This window comes from Rhinopithecus bieti, unplaced genomic scaffold, assembly GCF_001698545.2.
Source record: "Rhinopithecus bieti isolate Rb0 unplaced genomic scaffold, ASM169854v2 scaffold_37987, whole genome shotgun sequence".
NCBI classification, from domain to species: domain Eukaryota; kingdom Metazoa; phylum Chordata; class Mammalia; order Primates; family Cercopithecidae; genus Rhinopithecus; species Rhinopithecus bieti.
This window is the reverse complement of record NW_016815892.1, coordinates 418,948-440,762: the sequence shown is the minus strand read 5'-3', so window position 1 is coordinate 440,762 and position 21,815 is coordinate 418,948. Positions and strand designations below refer to the sequence as shown.

At 41.0% G+C, this 21,815-nt stretch overlaps 1 protein-coding gene across 1 annotated transcript in view; it reads right to left on the bottom strand.

Moving 5' to 3' along the window:
- TGFBR2 (transforming growth factor beta receptor 2) overlaps positions 1-21,815 on the bottom strand; it is an 86,858-nt gene that overhangs the window by 18,253 nt on the left and 46,790 nt on the right. Inside the window, exons 4-5 of the mRNA XM_017854111.1 lie at positions 3,027-3,826; positions 1,198-1,339 (exon numbers count right to left, since the gene is read on the bottom strand). Of these exons, the coding sequence (XP_017709600.1) occupies positions 1,198-1,339; positions 3,027-3,826 (942 nt within the window). The remainder of the gene's footprint in view (positions 1-1,197; positions 1,340-3,026; positions 3,827-21,815) is intronic.

The window sequence follows — 21,815 nt, the reverse complement described above, 5'->3', positions numbered from 1 at the left end:
AAAAAAAAAAAAAAAAAAAAAAAAAAAAAAAAAGGAATGGAGTTAGTTTGGCTTCATTTCGCAGCCAACAAGGATGAACTTGGGTGCACAGATTTCTCAGGTGAGACGTAAGACCCTTTCCAACCTGAGAAATAAAGAAGGACATGAATAGAAACACACAGTGGACAGGAGACAGCAAAAGGCAGTTCCAGTTCAATGAAAGCTTGCGCTGGGCTGCTTTCATTGGACAAGCATGCCAGAATTCTGTTGCTTTATGTGTCATTCATCTGCCCTCCACGGTACTGAGAAAAGTCAGGAAAGGGTATAGTAATGTAGACCTCAACTGTTCTTGCCTCCTGGACAATAGGGGACAATACTTCCTAGAACAATAGCCTCACCCTGGCACCCCAGATGTTTGTTGCTCATCCTATCTACAGGTTCACGGTCAATAGTAGTAACATCCTCTAACAGTGAAAAGGACTCAGCATACAACCTGCAAAGAAGACATAGCAGAGGGCATCTGGGAAGCTATGACAGTGTATTCAGGGAAAAATGATCCTAAAAGAAAAAAAAAAACAGTAGGTGGCTGAACTTGGGGAGAAAAAGAGCAAGCCAGCTGGATACCTTGGGCTTTTCAGGAGAAAAGTAGGAACTCCCAATCAGTCTTGCAGGCTTAAGCAGTGAAAGGACAGCCTTCCTCAATAACCTCTTCACTAGACTTTTCAAAACTAAACAAATATCTCAAACAATGATTTTCTTTTTTTGCCCAATAAAAGAATGTCATGTCCATAAAAGTAAATTTTGAATCAAATCCTTTTCCCAGACATAATTCTGAAAACCTTAAAACACAAAGTAAAAGAAATCAGATGCTTATCTGAATATTATCCTATGATCATTAGAGGTAATTCTTACACATTTTACTAGTATTCACTTCTTGCCAGATATTTAAATAATTGTGAAGAGATGTGTCAAGAGAAGAGTAATTATACAAAGCTTTATAAAAGGAGATACAAAGCTTTATGCTCTAAATGTGGCTTTCGGTTTAAAAACCTAGGCTGTTTAGCACAACCCCAAATAGTTCTGGGATGGTTGTATAATATCAGATCTCAACTAGCTCTAATAACTGCTTTGTAACCCCTGGAATAATGATCGAAGCAACCCATGATCTTATTTTGAAGACAAGTTTACCACTACACAATGATGCTGGTCCATACGTACCTCCCACTGCATTACAGCGCGATGTCATTTCCCAGAGCACCAGAGCCATGGAGTAGACATCGGTCTGCTTGAAGGACTCTACATTCTCCAAATTCATCCTGGATTCTAGGACTTCTGGAGCCATGTATCTTGCAGTTCCCACCTATAGCAACGACAGTGAGGCCCATCATTTAATTCCAGCTGCATTTTTATTTTCACAATATAGCTGATAGTGGCCCCTGACATGTGCAAATGATTTTTTTAAAAAATCACGGTGCTGTTTTAAAGAATGAGAAATGCACAGAAAGGTACAGATAGATGGTTATTTTTTAAAATAGATGTTCTCTCCCTGAAAACCCTCTGAAGACTATAAACAAAGCATGCCAAAATAGGGAAGTGCCAAACCCCAGAACTGCCTTATTTAACCCCATGACTTGTGTCATCACATTTTTCAGCAACATCCTTACAGATAACCTGAGAGACAATATTTGTGATATTTTAAATGTTTATTTTTGCTTTTCAAAATTAAGTATTTTTTTATTCCTGAAGCTCCAAGACTTATGGTAAAAATAATAATTGCTATCAGTTTTGATCACTTCAGGACTGAGTCTTAATCTTTATTTATCCCATGGCACATTGCAGTGTGCAAAGGATATAGTACAACTGCATATCATCTCTACTGAATTAAATTGTATAAAAGCATTTTCACAGTAAAAGACCAAATCTGGATCACTTTATAATTTTGACGTGTGGGCCATGTAGTTTTATTTTGACTTTTAGGCCTGTGCCAATCTCTATGACTGATAATATACAAACGTGGGATCCATTTGAAAAAGGAAAAAAATATTCCAGGGAATGGATCACTTAAATATTTAGTATTGTAGTATGTATAGACTAAATAACAGTAAAGTCCTACCTTCCCAAGGATGTAGGGAAGCTGAGTGAGTTGATATTATCATTCCAAGGAATGTTTCTCAATGGCATGCATTAGAAACAATTTTTCTTCTCAAGAGGTCATTGCATGGCTCATTACTCTGGCACATTAGGCTGCCCATGTTTCGATGTTTACCTCAACACTGTGTGTGCTGCCATGGACACAGGGCTGACTGAGCAGTAACCGAATGCTTCAAAGTGTGTCCTGCCACCTGGCTAAAGACAGTGCTGCTCTCCACAGACTCCACTGTGTGAAAACACTGGGCTTGTCATTTATAAGAGATGTTGTGGTGATTTCTAATCACCTTCCAATAGTTTCTTAGCCAAAAACATTTCCATTTTAATCTGTGAGAGGGCTTCAAGAGCAGAAGCGCTCACTCAGTTGACAAGTACTTATTTTACTTTCAATGTTCAAGGCATTGTGCTAGGTATCTTGGGTGACCATGTGGATGTAGATTTGGACTTCAGGGAGATCCATGACGCTATTAATAGGCCTTCCACGATCCTATTAATACAAAGAATAATACAAAGAAACCAACACAACTACAGCTAATATAGAGTAGAAAGGACTGAGTACAACCATAAGAGAGGGAAAAAATATAGAGGTAAAGTACTAACAGTGCTTGAAAAAAAGAAAAAACATTTGCTGGAAGAGAAATGAGAATTGATCCAGGAGGAAAAAATGTGTTGAATTGGGAGGGATTTGAAGACAGGAGGAGAAATGCTGTCCATTAGCAAAAATGCTCAGGCAGGAGAGAGCAGAGCATGCTCAAGGTAGACTCGGTACTTTGGCTAGATTCCCTAGACCAGTGTCCACAGTATAGGGCTGTTTGAGATAAGAGCCAGGAGATATGGATCAAGAGGTTGGGTGAGGCCAGGCTCAAGGTAAAGGGGATCTAGCACCCTCTCTAACTTACCTGGCCGCTGTTAGCCAGGTCATCCACGGACAGGGTAGGGTCCAGACGCAGGGATAGCCCAAAGTCACAGAGGCAGCAGGTCAGGTCGTTCTTCACGAGGATATTGGAGCTCTTGAGGTCCCTGTGCACGATGGGCATCTTGGGCCTCCCGCACGGAGTGTGATCACTGTGGAGGTGAGCAATGCCCCGGGCGAGGGAGCTGCCCAGCTTGCGCAGGTCCTCCCAGCTGATGACATGCCGCATCAGGTACTCCTGTAGGTTGCCCTTGGCATGGAAGGCAGTGATCAGCCAGTACTGTTTCCCCAACTCCGTCTTCCGCTCCTCAGCTGTCAGGAACTGGAGTATGTTCTCATGCTTCAGGTTGATGTCTGAGAAGATGTCCTTCTCCGTCTTCCAAGAGGCATACTCCTCATAGGGAAAGATCTTGACTGCCACTGTCTCAAACTGCTCTGAAGTGTTCTGCTTCAGCTTGGCCTTATAGACCTCAGCAAAGCGACCTTTTCCCACCAGGGTGTCCAGTTCAATGGGCAGCAGCTCTGTGTTGTGGTTGATGTTGTTGGCGCATGTGGAGCTGATGTCAGAGCGGTCGTCTTCCAGGATGATGGCACAGTGCTCGCTGAAGTCCATGAGCTTCCGTGCCTTGCCAGCTTCCCAGGATGAACTCAGCTTCTGCTGCCGATTAACACGGTAGCAGTAGAAGATGATGATGACAGATATGGCAACTCCCAGTGGTGGCAGGAGGCTGATGCCTGTCACTTGAAATATGACTAGCAACAAGTCAGGATTGCTGGTGTTGTATTCTGATGGGGAAACAAAACAAGGAGAGAAGGAGTTGGATGTGGTAGGTATGTACTGTCAGGAAGTGGGTTCATGCCCGAGCATCTATAGATTTTAGCATCTGTATAGTTTTTGTAGATACTACATTGTTAATTGTTATTTCAGGGATGCCAGTGCACACTCGTTCAGTCTTCCCTGCCTCTGGCCATCTATTTGACATCTCCTCCTCTTCCTTCAAACTTCAGCTTAAATGTCACTCTTTAAGAGAGACCTAGAAAAACTTGGAAAATTGTCTTATTTTATACATTTTCATAGCACTTTATACCTTTCCTAGGTAACAATTCAGTGCAACTTAAATTAAATGACCTATGACTCCACCTCTTGATTTCACATCTGTCTTTCCCTACTTTCTCCATCCCCCACAGACAGGGAACTCCATGCTGGCAGTGGACCACATCTTCTTCACTACAGTAAATTGCACTTAGCATACAGCAGATCCTCAATACTGCCAAATAAAAAGACAAAGCATTTATTGAGTGTTATCGAAGCTCAGGACATTGGGAACATGGAAAAAAATGACACAGCTTCTGCCTTCAAAAAACTTGCATGTATGATATCTGGTAAAAACACAGAGCATGCCACAGTTTCCACCAAAATCTTTGCTCTTTTTCAAGCTCCAACTTGCTCTGCTCTGATCAGCATTCAGGCTACCCTAGGCCTACGGGTGACAGGGAGAGGAGTCCGTGGAAAGGATCTCTTTGGACAGTTATCTTACACCACCCAACATTTCTCTTTTCAGTGTGCATGTAAATTGTAGTTTCATGGAACTGAAATATTTAACAGCAACAATGGAAACATTGCCACAAAGGTAAGATAACTTAAAAATGGAAATGCTGCAGTTTTATGACTTGGAATTCTGAAGCAGGCCCCTGTGGGTGGATGAGGAGTCCTCAGCACCAGATATCTAACTATAATATCTTGTGCATCAAACTTTGGTTCATATGCTGGCCTTGTTGGCTCTGGTGAAATAGTTTTCCTCTTTGGAAGAAGGACATGAAAAGAAACAGACAGTGGACAGGAGACAGCAAAAGGCAGCTGTAGTTCAATGGGAGCTTGTGCTGGGCTGTTTTCATTGGGCAAACATGCCAGAATTCTACTGCATTATGTGTCATCTATCTGCCCTCCAAAGTACCATTAATCAGCAGGCTGCATGCTCAGATCCTGGAATCATTCACTAAATATATCACTACTGAGTGTCTATGATGAGCATGGCACTGCCCTCACTGTTGTCTCCTCAGTCCTGAGAGGGTCTCAAGGAGACTATTTTAACAGCTTGACCTGTGTGAATCTGTGGGACATACGGCTGTGGCCACACCCATTCTTGGAAAAACCTAAAACTAAGAGACATAGGTGGCCAGGGGTCCTGTCAGTCTACTGAGGAGACAGTTGTATGAACAGGGCCTGCACTCCAAAAGTTTGTTAGGAGAAGCATTGGTGAGTCCAACAAGTCTGTGATTCTCATGGATCAGATGTGGATTATGTCGAATGTTATGCAAGATGACAACCCGGAGAGACAACAGGATTTCAACAAAGTAAATCTCTTTAGAGGGGAGACACAGGAATGAATACATCCATGTAGTGCGAGACATGAAGTCAAGATACCCTGCTGTACAACACAGCTGACCACAGACCCAAAGTGAGGTCTGTGTGAGGGTCCCAAAGTGAGGGCTTAGGGCATATATACAAATAAGGAATAAATGGCATCTGGGATAGGGGCTAAACGTACAATGCAATCTATATATTAGTGGAATGCGGAAAAGTTTAGAGAAACATGGAAGGCACAGTAGCAAAATTTTGCCTTTAAGTTGGTCTCTGAAGAATGGGAAAAGTCAGTGATGAGTGAAAAGAGTGCTATGTTCAGGAGAAAGAATATATGATCTATCTAAGGAAGAATAATTCTCCCATACTGACCACCCTGCACCTGGGGAATAGAAAGGGAAAAACAGGTAGGTGGTAGGGAAACAAACTCCATGTCAGAGAAGAATCTTTTGATTATTCAATTGTCAGTTTTCACCTACAGTAGGTGTTTGAAGAGAAAAAAAAAAAAAGTGATGAGAATATAGTCCAGGTGGAATGAGGATATAATCAAATTCTCTCAAGGGGAACCCATTACCTAAATGGTATTGATAAAAGAGTTAAGAAGAAATTACTTGGGCAGATAGTAAGGGTATGGGAGTCCAAGGTAAGGCTTTTCTTTTTAATGAAAAGCAGCCCCAAATCATTTTCTAACAAACAGCAGCCTGTAAAGTCGAGCTTCAGACACAGACAGGCAAGCTGGGAGCTTGCACGGGTAAATGCCGGCAGGAACTAAGGACATGTTCAAGACAGTGGCTCCATCTTCCCTTCTCTGTCAGCCATGTGTACAGTAAAGAGCAGACAAGATGGTGCTGATCAACTGGAAAGTCTATTTGCATAAGATTAGGGTGGGGTGACCAGTCTTCCCCATGCACCATGTAAACGTCATACCTGACTGAACCAATCTGTGAGCCCTATGTAAATCAGACACCGCCTCCTCAAACCGGACTATAAAATCCAGCACATTCACCGCCAGCCCGTGGTTTCTGCTTGGAGACTCCTTTCTCTATATATAGAGAGTTGTTTCTCCTTCTCTTCTCTTCTGCTTATTAAACTCCTCTCCTAAACTCGTGTGTGTTCATGTCCTAAATTTTCCTGGCTCACGATGATGAACCCCAGGTTATATACAGCATCTGATACTTTCATGGTTTTTTTTTTTTTTTTTTTTTTTCTCAAGATGGAGTTTTGCTCTGTCACCCAGGCTGGAGTGCAGTGGCGTGATCTCTGCTCACTGCAATCTCACCTCCTGCCTCAGCCTCCCAAGTAGCTGGGATTACAGGCATGCACCACTACGCCCAGCTATTTTTTTTTTTTTTTTTTGTATTTTTAGTAGAGACGGGGTTTCACCATGTTGGCCAGGCTGGTCTCAAACTCCTGACCTCATGATCCGCCCACCTTGGCCTCCCAAAGTGCTGGGATTACAGGCGTGAGCCACTGCACCTGGCCCAGAATCTGATACTTTCATTTAACAAAACACAGTGAGAAATGAAGTTAGTATGTATCAATTTTTAAGGTTTAATATGATTACTTGTTCTTAAGGTAAGTCTACGTAGAAATGCCAACTTCCACTGAGTGTATATTCTACATGAAAATCTTGGGTCTAGTAACCAGAGAAGTAACCTCAAAATATCAGAATTCCAGAAACCAAGAGAAAAAAATTAACATTTTTTGGAAAGATACATGAATACATTTAAAAAATATAGGGAAAGAGAAAATTTGGTGACCGACCCTTAAAAACATAAATTCTTACACTGGGAGGCTTGGATTGGGACAAAGAACAGGCAAGAGTAGGGCAGAAATGGGGTGGGACAAAGCAATTTCAGAACGATTCAAAAGCAAAAGAAAAAAGGATGCTCTTGTGGAGATGTATGGACTGTCCCTGTTGTCCAGCAAAGTATAAACCTGGAGAACAAAATTAAGGGGGCAGATGAACTAATGTTCAAACACAACAGCCGATCCAGCAGTCAGCAATTCCACTTTGACTTACCACTTCCACAATGTTCCCTCCCTGAAACTACCTCTATTATCTGTGGTATCCAATGAATGTGTTTGCTTGAAGTACCCACTTGTCTCCATTCTCTGTGTCTGTAACTACATGGAATGTCTTATAATCATAAATCCACTTGATTATCTGATTGCTTCTCTCCTGACAAAGCAGGGTAGTGGCCAGATCTATTTGGTCACCATGCTATACCCAGCACCCGGGGCAGAATGGGGCAATTTATGGTATTCAACAAACGTGTTTTAGAAACTGAATGATAACTTATGTGGAATGATATTTCTCAAATTTCTAATATTTTATAGCTAGGTTTGACAAACTATGGCTCAAGAACCCATGGCCTGCTTTTGTATAGTCCTATGACCTAAGAATGATTTTCCCCGCATTTTTAAACAGTTGTTTAAAAAACAATAAAACTAAGAGGTTCGTGCAACAGAGATCTTATCTGGCCCAGAAAGCCTAAAATATTTCCTGTCTGGTCCTTCGCAGAAAAGCTTTGTTGACCCCCCGTTCTAGAGGTGTTACTTTAATAACCTCATTGGCAGAATCTGGAGACTTCACTTTGGCCAAATGTGAATATGTAGTCAATTTTTTTTCATGTATGAGAAAATGAAATTTGAAAAAATTTAAATATTAACTGCATAATTACTTAGCTGTGTCCTTAATTCACTAAAACGTCCAAATGAAATATTGATTCATCATGGCTAATTTTATAATTCCTAACTATCTATAAAAACAGTCTTCTTTGCTCATTTCAATTCCTTTCTAGCCTAAAGGAAACACAAAAACCGAAATCCCCTTAAGTTTATGTGCAGCACTGACTGAGGAAGATTCTAGAAATCCCCAGTTCAATGTCAGAAACCAAAGTTTTACTTTCTCTTAAAATTTCCTGTTATTTCTTTAGAAAACTTACACTTAAAAAACTTTTGGCGGGAGGAGGAATTCTTGAATAACATCTGTCAATCTTGAAACTTCAAAGAGGTGGTGAAAAACTCTAACAATAGCAACCAAGGCTGGAAGGAAGCTTTGGGATGTGGCTTTATCTAAACAGAAGCCACCCACACCCTCTGGCAGTATTAACCCTTGGGTTGCTACTAGAAAACCCAACAACTCTAGGTGTAGGTACAAGCCAGCATCTCCTTTACTCGGAGATCAACAGGAAATGTTTCTTTTCATCAGCCTCCAGTTACAGAGAAACTCATGAACAGAACACTTACTAAGTTTCTGGCTGTGTGCTAAGGATTTTATAAAATATTTAAATTTAATTGACAGAAAAACCCTATGAGATAGAAACTGCTATTATTATAAACCCCATTTGACAGATAGGGAAGCTAAAGGTCAGACAGTTTGTGCTTACTTTATATCTCTTGTTGAGGTTTGCTGAAGATGGCGGTATATAGGCTGAGCGAGAGATGGTGGGGTGGATCGGGGTTTATCGATTATAGAACAGGCTCCTCTAGGGGGATATGAAGTAATTTTCCAAGATGATAAATTTAGGCAACAGCAAAGCTGGTATTTAAAATGAGCACTGCCTGACTGGAGAGACTTCTGATCTCAATCCCATGCCTGATCTCTTAACTTCATATTGGTGAGAGCCAACTAAGAATGACAATGACTTTAGGCTGGGTGTGGTGGCTCACGCCTGAAATCCTAGCACTTTGGCGGGAGGATCACTTGAGCCCAGGAGTTCGAGACCAGCCTGGGCAACATAGTGAGACTGTCTCTACACAAACTGGAAAAAAAAAAAAAGAAAAAATTAGCCAGGCACTGTGGTGTTTCCTGTAGTCCCAGCTACTAGGGCGGTTGAGGCAGGAGGATTACTTTACTTGAGGCAGGAGTTCAAGGCTGCAGCACACTATGATCCTGCCACTGCATTCCAGCCTGGGTAACAGAGCAAGACCCTGTGTGTATGCGGGCGGGGGTCGGGGGTCCCAATTTGATGAAGTGTTTTTCTTTAGTGTAGCCTGGACTAAGTGATTTTACAGCCATCCACCGAGTGACACTGGCAATTCTTGTATAATGTGTCTAAAGGAGTATATTTTGGGTATGGGGACTATTTCCTTTGCTCTGAACTAAGAACCACAGTTTAGCAGTGTCTCTGTAAATATGCATCCTTTTCCTGCCAGGAAATAAAAAGTTTTATGTGAAGGAGAACTCCAAAATCTTTTTCTTTTCTCAGAGCCTATTCTCATGGCCTAGACCTTAGCAGAGCTCAAAACATAATTGTTGCACTATTAGAACATTCCGTGAATAGAAATAGCATCGAACTAGATCTAGCTCTGAAGGGCATGAAAAATAAGGGTGGAATTTCTCCAAGGCCCATACAAAATGAGGCCATAATAGTAAACATTTTTAGCCTGGGCTCGGTAAATAGGGTTCAGTGGGTCTGTGAATCTGAATGGGCAAAAATTGCATCTTTTTTGTTTTCTCTAACCTTTAATGAAAAATTAATACTTCCTAGTATTAGCTGTACCTATGACTTTGTTGTTGCAGACATCTCAGCATGTGGCTTACACTCATCATTTAGACATTTCAGTTGTTTAGATCTGCTGCTATTGTTATTTAAAGCATTACTACAGAAACACATATTACTGTAACACAAATTCATTTTTAAAATACTTGATCATTGTATGTCAGTGTAATTCGTTTTCTCTGACATACTTCGTGTTCTATTTTATGCATTTAAAAACTATCATAGTGAGAAGGGGTCGGTCCACAGGCTTCCTTACTTCAAGAAGTCCATAGCACATACACATAAAAAAGGGAAGCTCCCTTGGCAGAGTGAAGGCATTTGGGTTTTAGTCTCTTCTCCAGGACTCCTAGAGCGGGGATTTTGGGACTGATGGGCCTCTCTAGGAAGTTGGTAACTAGTGCCAGTGGTAGATCTGCCCGGCTTGATTTGTTGTGCTGCACATGGACAACTGTAGGTGCTGCCAGAGCTTCTGTGGAGGGGGAAGGCAGCTCCGCAGTGGAGAATGAGAAGCCCTCCTTCGAAATCTTGTAACAATAATAAAGATAACTCATATATGATGTGCTTTGTTGGGTTAGGCACTGGGCAACTTATTTTGTAAACATGATCTACTTTATTTCTCCAACAACCCAATATATGAGTTAGATTCTCTTACCCCCGTTTTACAGAGGAGGATACTGAGCCTTGGTTGCTTCTACAACATTTTTGTCTACTTAGTAAATAAGTATTCTTGCTAAGTAAAAGCTGTTCCTAGTAAGTACTCAATAAATGAATGCTGTCCTTTTAATGTTATAATTAACATGACTTGAGACAGGAAGTTCTTCCTTCCCCTCAGCTATCTCTCTTGAGCATAGTTTCCTTTTTTGGATCTCAGCCAGTTGTATATATACTCTTGCTTTAGGTGAACATGCTGGCATGTGAACATTCTTGTGGTTAGAGCTTCACTGCCAACTTCACAAAAATCTCTCTTGGCATCTGAGGCTCAGTAGTGTACTAATACACCAAGGTGTGTGAAAAACTATCATCCACGTATCCCACTAAATTTTTGCCCTAAACTCCTTTATGGAGTGGAGGAATTGCCAAACTACTTCAAATATTAAAGTAGGACCCTATCTCCCAAGTTCAGCTATGTTGATTTGCTTTTTATCAAGACACATTAACTGATCCACAGAGGATTTTATTTACCAAGTTGGCCTTAATTTAATTTTTTTTTTTTTAACCAAGTGACTTTTATTTAAAATAGTGAATTAGGGAGGTTCAGTTTTAAGTTCCTTTTAGGAACTAGTGTTGGCATAACAAAGGATTTAAAAGAGGCTAAGAGCAATGTGTGTGTGCGTGCACGCGCATGTGCGTGCGTGCGCACATGCATACTAAAGTTATAAGACAAATTGTTTACTTTTCAATCACTCCGAAGGAAAGTATACCACAGGATTTCCCCTTGAGGTTTTCTGTCAGTTCGTACTTTTTTATGGTATATTAACACTTATCTTTGGAAGACAGATAAAAAAAAGAATTTGACATTTGTCTTTAAAAAAATATTTATGTAACAAGACTCTGATATTTGCAAATGGCTCCTTATTTGCAACTAAGTCTGGCCTCTATGTGTGACAGAAGTGACTGGAAATTTTCAGAATTATTAAATGGATCTCAGAGTTCATTGTTAAGGAGACAGCTTGGTGGTATGGAAAGAACAAAAGCTTTGAAACCACTCAGATGATTAAAAAAACAAAAATGGGGGCAGACATGGTGGCTCACACCTGTAATCCCAGCACTTTGCGAGGCTGAGGTGGGAAGATCACTTGAGCCCAGGGAGTTTGACACCAGTCTGGGCAATATAGTGAGACCCTGTCTGTATAAAAACAAAAAAATTAGCTGGATGTGGTGGTGTGGGCATGTAATCTGAGCTACTTAAAAGGCTGAGGCAAGAGGATCACTTGAGCTCGGAAGTTCAAGACTATAGAGTGAGCTATAATGGCGCCACTGCATTTTAGCCTGGGCAACAGAACGAGACCCTGACTAAAAAAAAAAAAAAAAACAAAAGTTAGGCCTTCCTTCTGTCTCTTTCCTTGTCTCCTAAGGGTAATTTAAAATTAATATACTTAGCCCAAGAGCATGATATGGCCTTCAGAATCAGAGAAATTACTCTGATTTCTCTCTTATGAAAAAGAATTCATTCCAAAATAAAACACAGATAGAGAAAAGTACATAAAACAACTGTCTGGCTTAGTGAATTATTATAAGGTCAACACTCTTTTTTTTTTTTTTTTTGAGACAGAATCTCACTCTGTTGCCCAGGCTGGAGTGCAGTGGCCGGATCTCAGCTCACTGCAAGCTCCGCCTCCCGGGTTTACGCCATTCTCCTGCCTCAGCCTCCCAAGTAGCTGGGACTACAGGCACCCGCCACCTCGCCCGGCTAGTTTTTTGTATTTTTTTAGTAGAGACGGGGTTTCACCTGTGTTAGCCAGGATGGTCTCGATCTCCTGACCTCGTGATCCACCCGTCTCGGCCTCCCAAAGTGCTGGGATTACAGGCTTGAGCCACCGCGCCCGGCCATATAAGGTCAACACTCTTGTAACCACTGGTCAGGTCAGAAAATATAACTTTGCTGACCATCCCAGAAGTCAGTTCATGTTCCCCAACTCAATCAGAGATCCCTCCCTTCCTCTAAAAAGTAATCACTATTCCTGACTTTTATAGTTATCATTTTCTTGAGTTTTCTGACTGGTTTTATCATCCAAGTATGTATCTGCAGTCTTCTTGCTACTAATATGACTGAATATAAATGCAAAACCTTGTTTTTTTGCAGAATTACTGTTTTAAAAAAAACTTCCTACAATAAAAACACCAGTAGACTCTTTACAGAAATGTTTAATGTGAATTAATCAAATCATCAGACAAATCTAGAAAGTGCCTTTATAAAGTAAATGAAATGGTCTAGACCTAGTCAAATCAAAGTCAATGTCATGAAAACCAAAAACACGCTGTAGAGGCAAAACAATCAATTCTAATGTGTTGTCCTTGACTGGATGCTGAATTGAAACAACAGACCCATAACCTTGAAGAGATCTGAATACGGACTGGAATGTATATATATTCAGATGTATATATGTGAAGGTATCTGTGTCTGAGTGTACACACACACACACACACACACAGAAAGAAAGCGAAAGCTAAGCACTCACATATATACTTCACACTGCAGAGTTCAAAGATCTTGCCATCATTTTCTGCACCTTTAAAAATTTTGTTGGCATGTTACATACAGAATAACTTGTCATCTCATTATTCTAAGTGTGTCCCCAGACCAGCAGCCATCAGCATCCCCTGGGAACTTAAGGGAAATGCAGAGTCTTAGCGCTGTCCTCAACTAACTGAATCAGAATCTGCATTTAAAAGTTCTCGCAGTGATTCATTTACACATTCAAGTTTCAGAGGTAAATTTTATTTTTGCTAAAGAGTTTAGCAAAACTCTTACGGTTTTATTCAGCACTAGCCAATAAGAAAATAGTGCATGATAATTTTCTAGTCAATTAACTGGTGGAGGAATGTAGAATGAGATATGCTTCCCCATCCATCATCCTAGTAAAAAGCACACCAATTTAAGCAAACAATAAAAAGTCATTTTAATTAAACAATGCAAGGACAGTAAGCTCACTAGCAATGAAGGATTTCATTTAACTTCTAGCTATTGACAGCACTCTTCGACATTCTGGATATAGTTTGAGAGTATTTTTTCCCCAAATGATGAAAGAAGTATTCTCTCCAATCAGTGTGGTTGTTTTACTCCAACTGCACATATTTCAGAACAAAGCTATTCTCCACCTCTCCTATCCCATGGCACAGTCCCCTTTGTATTATTTCCCTCTTATCTCTCTCCCAGATGGAAAAGCCTTGCATGTATTCTAATCCAGTATGATAACCTCTTTTAGAATTCCCATGAGAGGTAAAAGTAAAACCTCTGCCTGAAAATGTTATGGTAGAAGGACACCACTGCTTTGTTATCATTCCTTAATCAAATCACAATATTTCTAACTGTAGATATATTGGGATAAAGTCTAAATATTGGGATATTTTTAAAATTATTCTTTACATTAAGTCAAATGGACCTTCTGTGTACTTCTATTACTGGCCTTTCTGCTGTTCTCTAAAGCAAAAAGCAACAAAATGAATCAATTTTCTATGGGATGAGAACACTTAAACTCCTGCTGGACATTAAACTCATATCCCCTAAATCACTTCATTTTCAGTTTGAACAGCCATGTTTTCTTCGGTTACTTTTCAAGAGATATATTTATGAGACTCTAAAGTCTGACATATTTATCAGACCCTAAAATCAGCCTGCCCAGCATATAACACCCAATAAATGCCAGGACCTTTTTTCTACAGCTAAAGTGATCTATTCTCCGAAACCAAGCTTGGCTATTTAAGATTCTTCATCATGTGTTTTGCTAAACACAGATATAATACTTGGAATGTAATCTGTGTAGCAAAGATTACAGCAGGACCCTCCCCTCCTCTTCCACCGAGTGCAGTTTAAGGCTCTTGATGGTTTCTTCTTTCTGTTTTGACTCTTTCAGCAAGATCATCCAGATTTCAGAATGACCTTAACTTACCTCTACACCCTGGGGTCTTCATCACAGGAGCAGATTCCCAGCCACTGTTTTGATAAGTGCTCCTTTGCAATTGATTGTTTGAACCTATATGTCTGATTTTACAACTACTTGACAAGTTTTGGAAAATTGGTCATTTCAGGCAATTAAAACCCTGATTTAGCCTTTGCTCTTTTAGGCATCCTTTCCACTGTGATTTTCACTTTATGTTTCCTCCTTAGGATATAGATTCTTGCTACCTCTCTTACTCTGACTTTAAAAGGAGGGCAACAAACATTAGGAGGGTACCTACAACGTACCAGGCTTTGTCCAAGAAATGATGACACATCTGTCCCTCCACAGAGAGAGCTTCAAACCTGATACATGTTCTTTGGAGCAAGATTTTTTTTTTTTTTCCATTTTCTTTTCCGTGTTATTACACAGAAAAGTCTTCTGACTACTAAAAGCTTAGGCTTTGTTAGGATCCCCACACCTGCCCTGATTCTTTAATTCTTTTTCTGGCTGGCTGTCTGAATTATACCTTGTATTCTGTCTAGGGGCCCTCATGTTCTCAGGAAACCTGAAAGCAAGATGCATTTCTTAAGTTATTTCAGGAACCTCTCCAACAGGGAGACCAGATCCCTTTGGAAAGCATATTCATTATTCACAATACCTGTTAGGTCACCAAAATACATCCTCTCTCTCTCTCTGGCTTTCCAGGTGAACCACAGGCTTCTGCAATTCCTTCCCACCTGAGTTTCTTTACCTCCTAAAATCACGCACACAGCCTTCCTGGTCCTGCCTTGTCTCTGACAAGGCAGTGGCACCCAAACCTTGCCATCCAACCTTTTGGACACATTAAGGTTTAAAATGTGCTTTCCTTTAATGTATAGTTTAATCAGTTTTAAAAGCTAAGATGCCTATTCCCAATGAGACCCTTGACCTTGTTCTAAAGCAATTGCCTGTAAATTGTTGTAGAAAAAAAATAATATCCCCACTTAAAAAGTCTTGTTATTCCTCCGTGGATGGGGTAAAACAGGTGTTGGTTTTTCTCCCCCTCTAACCTTCGAAGGCAGAATTTTGGCTCCTTCCTGCGGTAGTTGCCATTCTTTAATTGTTACCAGCCCTTTTCAGGTTACATGAGGAACGTGATAAAAAAATATAAAAAGATTTGGCAGAACAAACTGTCTTGAGTCCAGTGGTTCCCAATGTTGGCTGCGTATTAAAATATCTTGAAGAATTAAAAAATAATTCCTGATACCAGGCCCCAGACCAATTAAGTCAGAAACTGCAGGAGTAAGACCCAGTTAATGAGTAGTTTTTTAAAGCTCCTCAGGTGTTTCCAGTATGCAGCCAAGGCTAAGAATGACTACATCAGCCTGGTGGAAGGTATTTTGAATAGGATGGGGCCTGGAAAATGGAAGACATGGAAATAATTTTAATGACTAAATTTCAGATAAATTATTCTTGACATTGGAACCAACTATATCCTCTAATTAGGCAACAAAAGTCATATATATGTATATTTTTAAAAGTAGATAAGCAAATATAAATTATTTCTCTAAAAGCTAATTTTTTTTTTTTTAAAGCATATCTTGTAATGGCAAAATTGATATTTTCCATAACAGGTAACATGCAGGAGTGATTTAGAATAAAGAAAGACTTTCCAAAGGCAAGTCATCCAGATGTCCAAATGGTGGTGAATATAGTCTCTGGAGTATATGTGGGTGGAAATAAAAGTCAATTTCACAGTGGTTAGCTAACTCCTTGAGCCTTTTTTTCCCTCTGGTGGGACACTGAGACACGTGCAAAGCAGCAAAAAGTCTCGGTGCACCCTTCTTGCCACTACTTATGGGAGTGGAGTTTATGGAACACATGGAGGCCGCAGTGGGAGAGACCTGAGGCTGCAGAGGAACCACCAGAACCTTGCTACAGCACCAGCAGTATGGGTCCGATTGCTTTCTTGGTCGCTCATAGCCAGTGGATGGAATTTGAGACAGCCTGTGTCCATACTGGATTCCACTCTGCTGATTCATATCAGAATGAGGTTTTAGAGTACAAATATTCATAACCAGAAATCACATCTGGCCTTAGTGCAGCTTTGTTTACTTCGCTACTTAAGAAAAAAAAAAAAAAAGTGAGTTGCTTTTGCCTTAATTCAGTTTAAATACATTCTAAGCTTCCTTCAACTGAATCACAGTGTCCTCTAGCATGCAAATCTTTATTATTTCCTTGGCCAGACCAGGGCCATATTGATGAATTCCAAGTGTGCTTTCTAACCAAGGTTCACAACCAAAGGCTACTTCAGCTGTGAGTCATCACCTCAAATAACTGATTTCTCTTCTCAGGAATGAGACTAGCAACTTTAATCCATAATTTTCTTCCTCTTGTAACAACTTTTCGCAACCATATTTCCACACTTAGTTTTCCTTCTGCATTTGGACCAGAAAGTAAATCTGGTTTGTTTCTTTTGAAACAAAAATGCACAGCTGGAAAGCCAGCTATTTTGAGGCGTGAGTGCAGTTCCAGGGCAGCATGCCTAAAATCCCCCAGAGCTACCAAAACACCATTTACTCTTTTCATTTCTTACATGCAAGAACTAACCATTTCCCCAAGAAGCCAGCTCCCTGGTGTTGGAGCTGAACAAACACAAAATGAGATTTGGGAGAAAGAGGGCAGCATTTCTAAGACTTGCCTTACTCAGAAAGCAACGGAAGTCAACAAAATGCTCGAGGCATGTGATCAATACACAGAGTGGCTTTGCTGGATGGCGTAAAGCAACGACATTAAGGACACAATGAGTCCAGAGGGAACCAGCTGGCTGAGATGTTCTGCTAGCAAGTTAAACATACACAGGAAACCGTGTGTCTGATACTGTAAAAAAATAATTTGTCTTCCTGCCAGAGTTAGGCTTGCAAACCAAAAAGGCTGTTTTCACTTAAAAGAAATGCTACAACAATGATAGAGGAAGGAATGAAACTTTGTGGCTACAAGAAGTCCTCTTCTCTGCCCTTCTCTCAACATCTCAGGTTAGAGAACACACATCACCACACCAACTGCTAAAGCCTGCACATAGCTTGCGAGTCAGCAACGTGCACCACTGGGCGTACATCTTATGGTCTGCTTCCCTATTTAACCACATAGATTGAACTTTGAGTCAGAAGTGGTTTCTCAAGTCCTGATTTCTAAGCTAGGAAGATACAATCAATTTATTTACAGTCCTATCCCATTCCAAAAACAAAAACAACAACAACAACAAAAAAGAGTGAAAGAAGATAAAGATAGGAGCTAAAATTATGACAAATGGAATGGAATAGAAATGTGAGAATACAGGGTAAAAACTGGTAAGTAAGGGTGATATTAGTACACTAAATGTGTAGGTACATATTTGCTAGAAGCAGGATTCAGATTTGACTCTAAGCTTTTCTGATAGTTAGCCTTTGAGAGAGAAACACAAAAACCATGAATATCTCTATCGGGGGTTGGCCTGAGACCTGTTTTTGTAAATGAAGTTGTACTGGAACACAGCCACATCCAATCGCTTACACACTGTCTGTGGCTGCTACCACAGAGAGTTGAGTGGCTGCGAGAGAGACTCTGCCCTGCAAAGCTGAAAATATTTACTATCTTGCCCTTTATCAAAGAAGTCTGCAGACCCCTGCTCGGTGTGCTTCAAAGTGTCCTTAAGATCAGAGGCAAACAAGTCTTCAAGAGGAGAACACCTTTCTAAAACAGAGAACCAAAATAAATGTCTCCTGGCTTCCTCATGAAGATAACAAAACAATGCAGTGAACCGCATTCTTTGCAGTAAACAGATCACATTGATTCACAGGACTCCTTATAATGGAGAGCACCTCAATAGGACTCAGGTGGAGGAATTTTCAGGGAGGAGACTACATGACCTTAGTACAAAGCTCCTCACTCATCTGGCTAAGATAAGAATAAGAAATTTGAATCTAGTGGAACAGTAATAACTATTTACAGTCAAAATTTATTAAGTGCTTGCTCTGTGCCAGGTGCTGTGCCAAGTTCTCTACATAAATAAATACATTATCCTCAAAATAATCCTATTAAAAGTATTCTTTATTTCTACCCCCATTTTTCAGAGAGGAAAACAGGTGAAGTAGTTCTCCCAAGAATCAAGAGCTTATACAAGGCTGAGCTAGGATCTGAACACAGGTGATCTCAGCAGGGAAGCCACGCGCTCAGCCCTGCCCTCTGTTGTCTTCCCAACAGATGAGCATCTTACTGGTCATCGTTTGTACACATCGTTTCTCATGGACATGGAAATAGTGTCAGCCTGAGGTTGTGCTTCTTGCCAAGGACATGCTGAGTGGTGGGTCTGGGCTGCTGTTCAGTAAACAGAACAGGTAGCCTCTTATGTAAGGTGTACGGCCTCCCACAGGTTAAGACTGATAAAAAAGCAAACACACCACCCCATGGGAATGTGGAAGGGTAAGGGTATTCCTTCTATAAGAGACAAGATTATCTGGTTCTTCTATGACTCTCCTATGGACAAAAAGTGAGGAACAAACTATGAGCTCTTGGAAAAATCCCAGCTCCTCTCTGGAGACCCACTTTTTTGTCATTAAAATGAAAAGTCTGGAGCAGCCAATTCACAGGTTTCACTTCATCATAGAAATGTAATGATTCTATGAAACAAGACAACACACCTGAAAGTAGTTAGCACAGGTGCGCATATTCGGAGTAGGCTGCAATCCAAGGCAGCAATCAACACTATGGTTGTTCTATGAGTTCCCACAGCCTAGGCCATGGGCTTGCCACCACCTTGCCTACATTTCAACTGGAAAAGGGGTGGGACCCTGGTCCCGCAAACAAATTACTGAAAGTCCAGGACTTGGGTCCTTTCCTACATGGCCCCAGTGCCTCTCATTTTCTAGAATAAGCAGTTAAGTTCTAAGTTAGCAGGAAAAGCAGAATGGCCAAGATCCAGACATTTGGAAGCTGGAAGTGGTCCAGCAGCATGCCTCCCTTCATCCTCCTTGGCTTACCATCTTGTTTTCCATGTACCCACCTTCAGCAGATAATCTTAGCAAACAACCCAGGAATGAACTGATTCAGACCAACTCTTCTTAGCACCACACTATTACTCTCCAGGGCTTTCCAAGGCCACCAAACATCTCCTCTGTAGATCCAGTTCAAAACAGGATCTTGTACAATGCATCTTGAAAACATTCACAAATGTCTTCTTGCTTTGGGAAATATTAAGGGACAGTCCCACAGATAAACTAATACAAATACTACAAGCTAACATGAACATGATCATAGAAACAAAAGAAATGCCTACTGAAAAGATGTCTGATTTTCTCCACATTAAGATCTACACCAGAACAACGTCTGTGGAGTATATTTAAAAAATAAACCTTATTGTCACTGCTGAAAAACACCCACATGCCACTGGAGAGTTCTGTCACACAAGCTGACTGAGTAAAGTATATTTAGCTGATTTCCAAATGACCAGGCTTTAAACCAAATTTATTCCTCATGGGCCCATTAGCTCAGGGAGTTACTAGCATGAAGTTAGTAAGACCTCCATCTCTGGTTCCATCCCTACCTGGTGAGTTCACACCAGTGCTTCTCACACTTCAGTGTGAAAGAAATCACTGAGGGCCTTGTTACAGGCAGATGCTGATGCAATAGGCCCAGGAGGGCCCAAGGTTGGCAGTTCTAATAAGCTTCCTGGTGATCCTGCTGCTGCTGGTCTAGACAATTTCAGTAGCAACCGTTTATACCATTCAGAAGAGGTATGTGCCTTGGCATAGAGTGTTCTCCTTAATCAGGGTAAGAAGGAGTAAGAAAGGATGCACCTACTGTGTGCCAGCCACTGTGCTGGGTGCTCCCAAGCATCATCTCCTTATATCCCACAACAACCCACAGGTACCATTTATCAGTACTACTTGACCAATAATGGCGCAGTCATTCAAAGGGAAGGCCTTGTGGCCCAAAGCAAGCTTTCCATGGAAAAAATGAAGAGGGAATGAATCCCTTTGGCAAGTACAGAACTGCGATTACCCTAATCACTGATGTGAAAGGCACTTGTGAGTTGTTTCAGTTTTATTTAGCTGCTTCCTGCTGTGATTCTGAGTCAAAACAGGAACAACGTGCCTAATTTGTAATATTATCCAACAATGCCAGGGATGTGGTTAGCTTTGATTAGAAATTCTAGACTCAGCATGCTCCTCTTGCCTCTGTGAAGGCATGTGGAGAAAAAGAGAAACTGGATGAAAGAGGGATTAAAGCAGAGTGAGCCCCTCCAAAACCTTGTGGTGTGATATGTAGGCATCCGAATGCACGGTTTATGCACCACAGTCAGCACTCAACTACAAAACCTCAGTGTGAGAATAGATCTAAGGCTACACAGGCCTGGTTTCCTGCATTCAGACAAGCACAAGTCACCAGCCCTCTATAAAAAACCCAACTACTGCTAACAGCTAACAGTGACATGTCAGGCAATGTTGCAAGCACTTTACATGCATTAATCTACTCAATCCTCACACCACCTCCCACCTGCTTTGTATTTCCATTTTACAGATGAAGAGACTGAAGCATGGAGATGTCAAGTCACTGGCCCAACATAGCAGAGCTAATAAGTTGTAGAATAAGCCTTAAATCCAGAAGATCTGGCTCATTCTTGAGTATTACACTAGACTGCTTCTCTCTTACCTAAACCAGCAGAAATCACCTCTTCGCTCAGTGTTCTGCAAATTAAATGTCTCACTGCACTTGGAAACCATTTACGAAATGAAAAAAACTGAGTTGTTGTGTTTGATTCTTACAGGTTCAGTGAGAGATCAATAACCACATCATGTCTTTGCAAAGTGGGGATGTCATCTGCAAGTAAACAGGGTGGCTACTTGCTCAGGATTCCATCCTCTCCTACCTCCTGTGCTGCCTTCAGTCCTGGTGCCCATCAGGTCTTGTCTAACTGACAGCTGTCACCAGGCCATCCATCATGACCAATTCAAACAACTTCTCTTCTGATTGGAATTTTATATGTTGGTTAGTACAGGGATAGACTCTGATTTCCTTGGAATTCTACACAAAATGTTTTGGCAGGAGGGAATCTTCAGAGACTGGGAGGGAAGCATGAATATGAGAGAACAGTTGTGCGGTGCAGACCCAGCCCCATTCTAGTTGTTTCTTGACTCGTGCCGGCCCTTGGTCACTGTAGGAGGCACGGGAACTGGCACTAGGCCCCACTGAGGGATTCCAGGGTTAAGGGTAGGTACCCGGTTCAAAGAAAAAAACAGCAAGGTTTCTTTAACTCTTTCATTCTAAAAACCATGACCTCAGTCCTC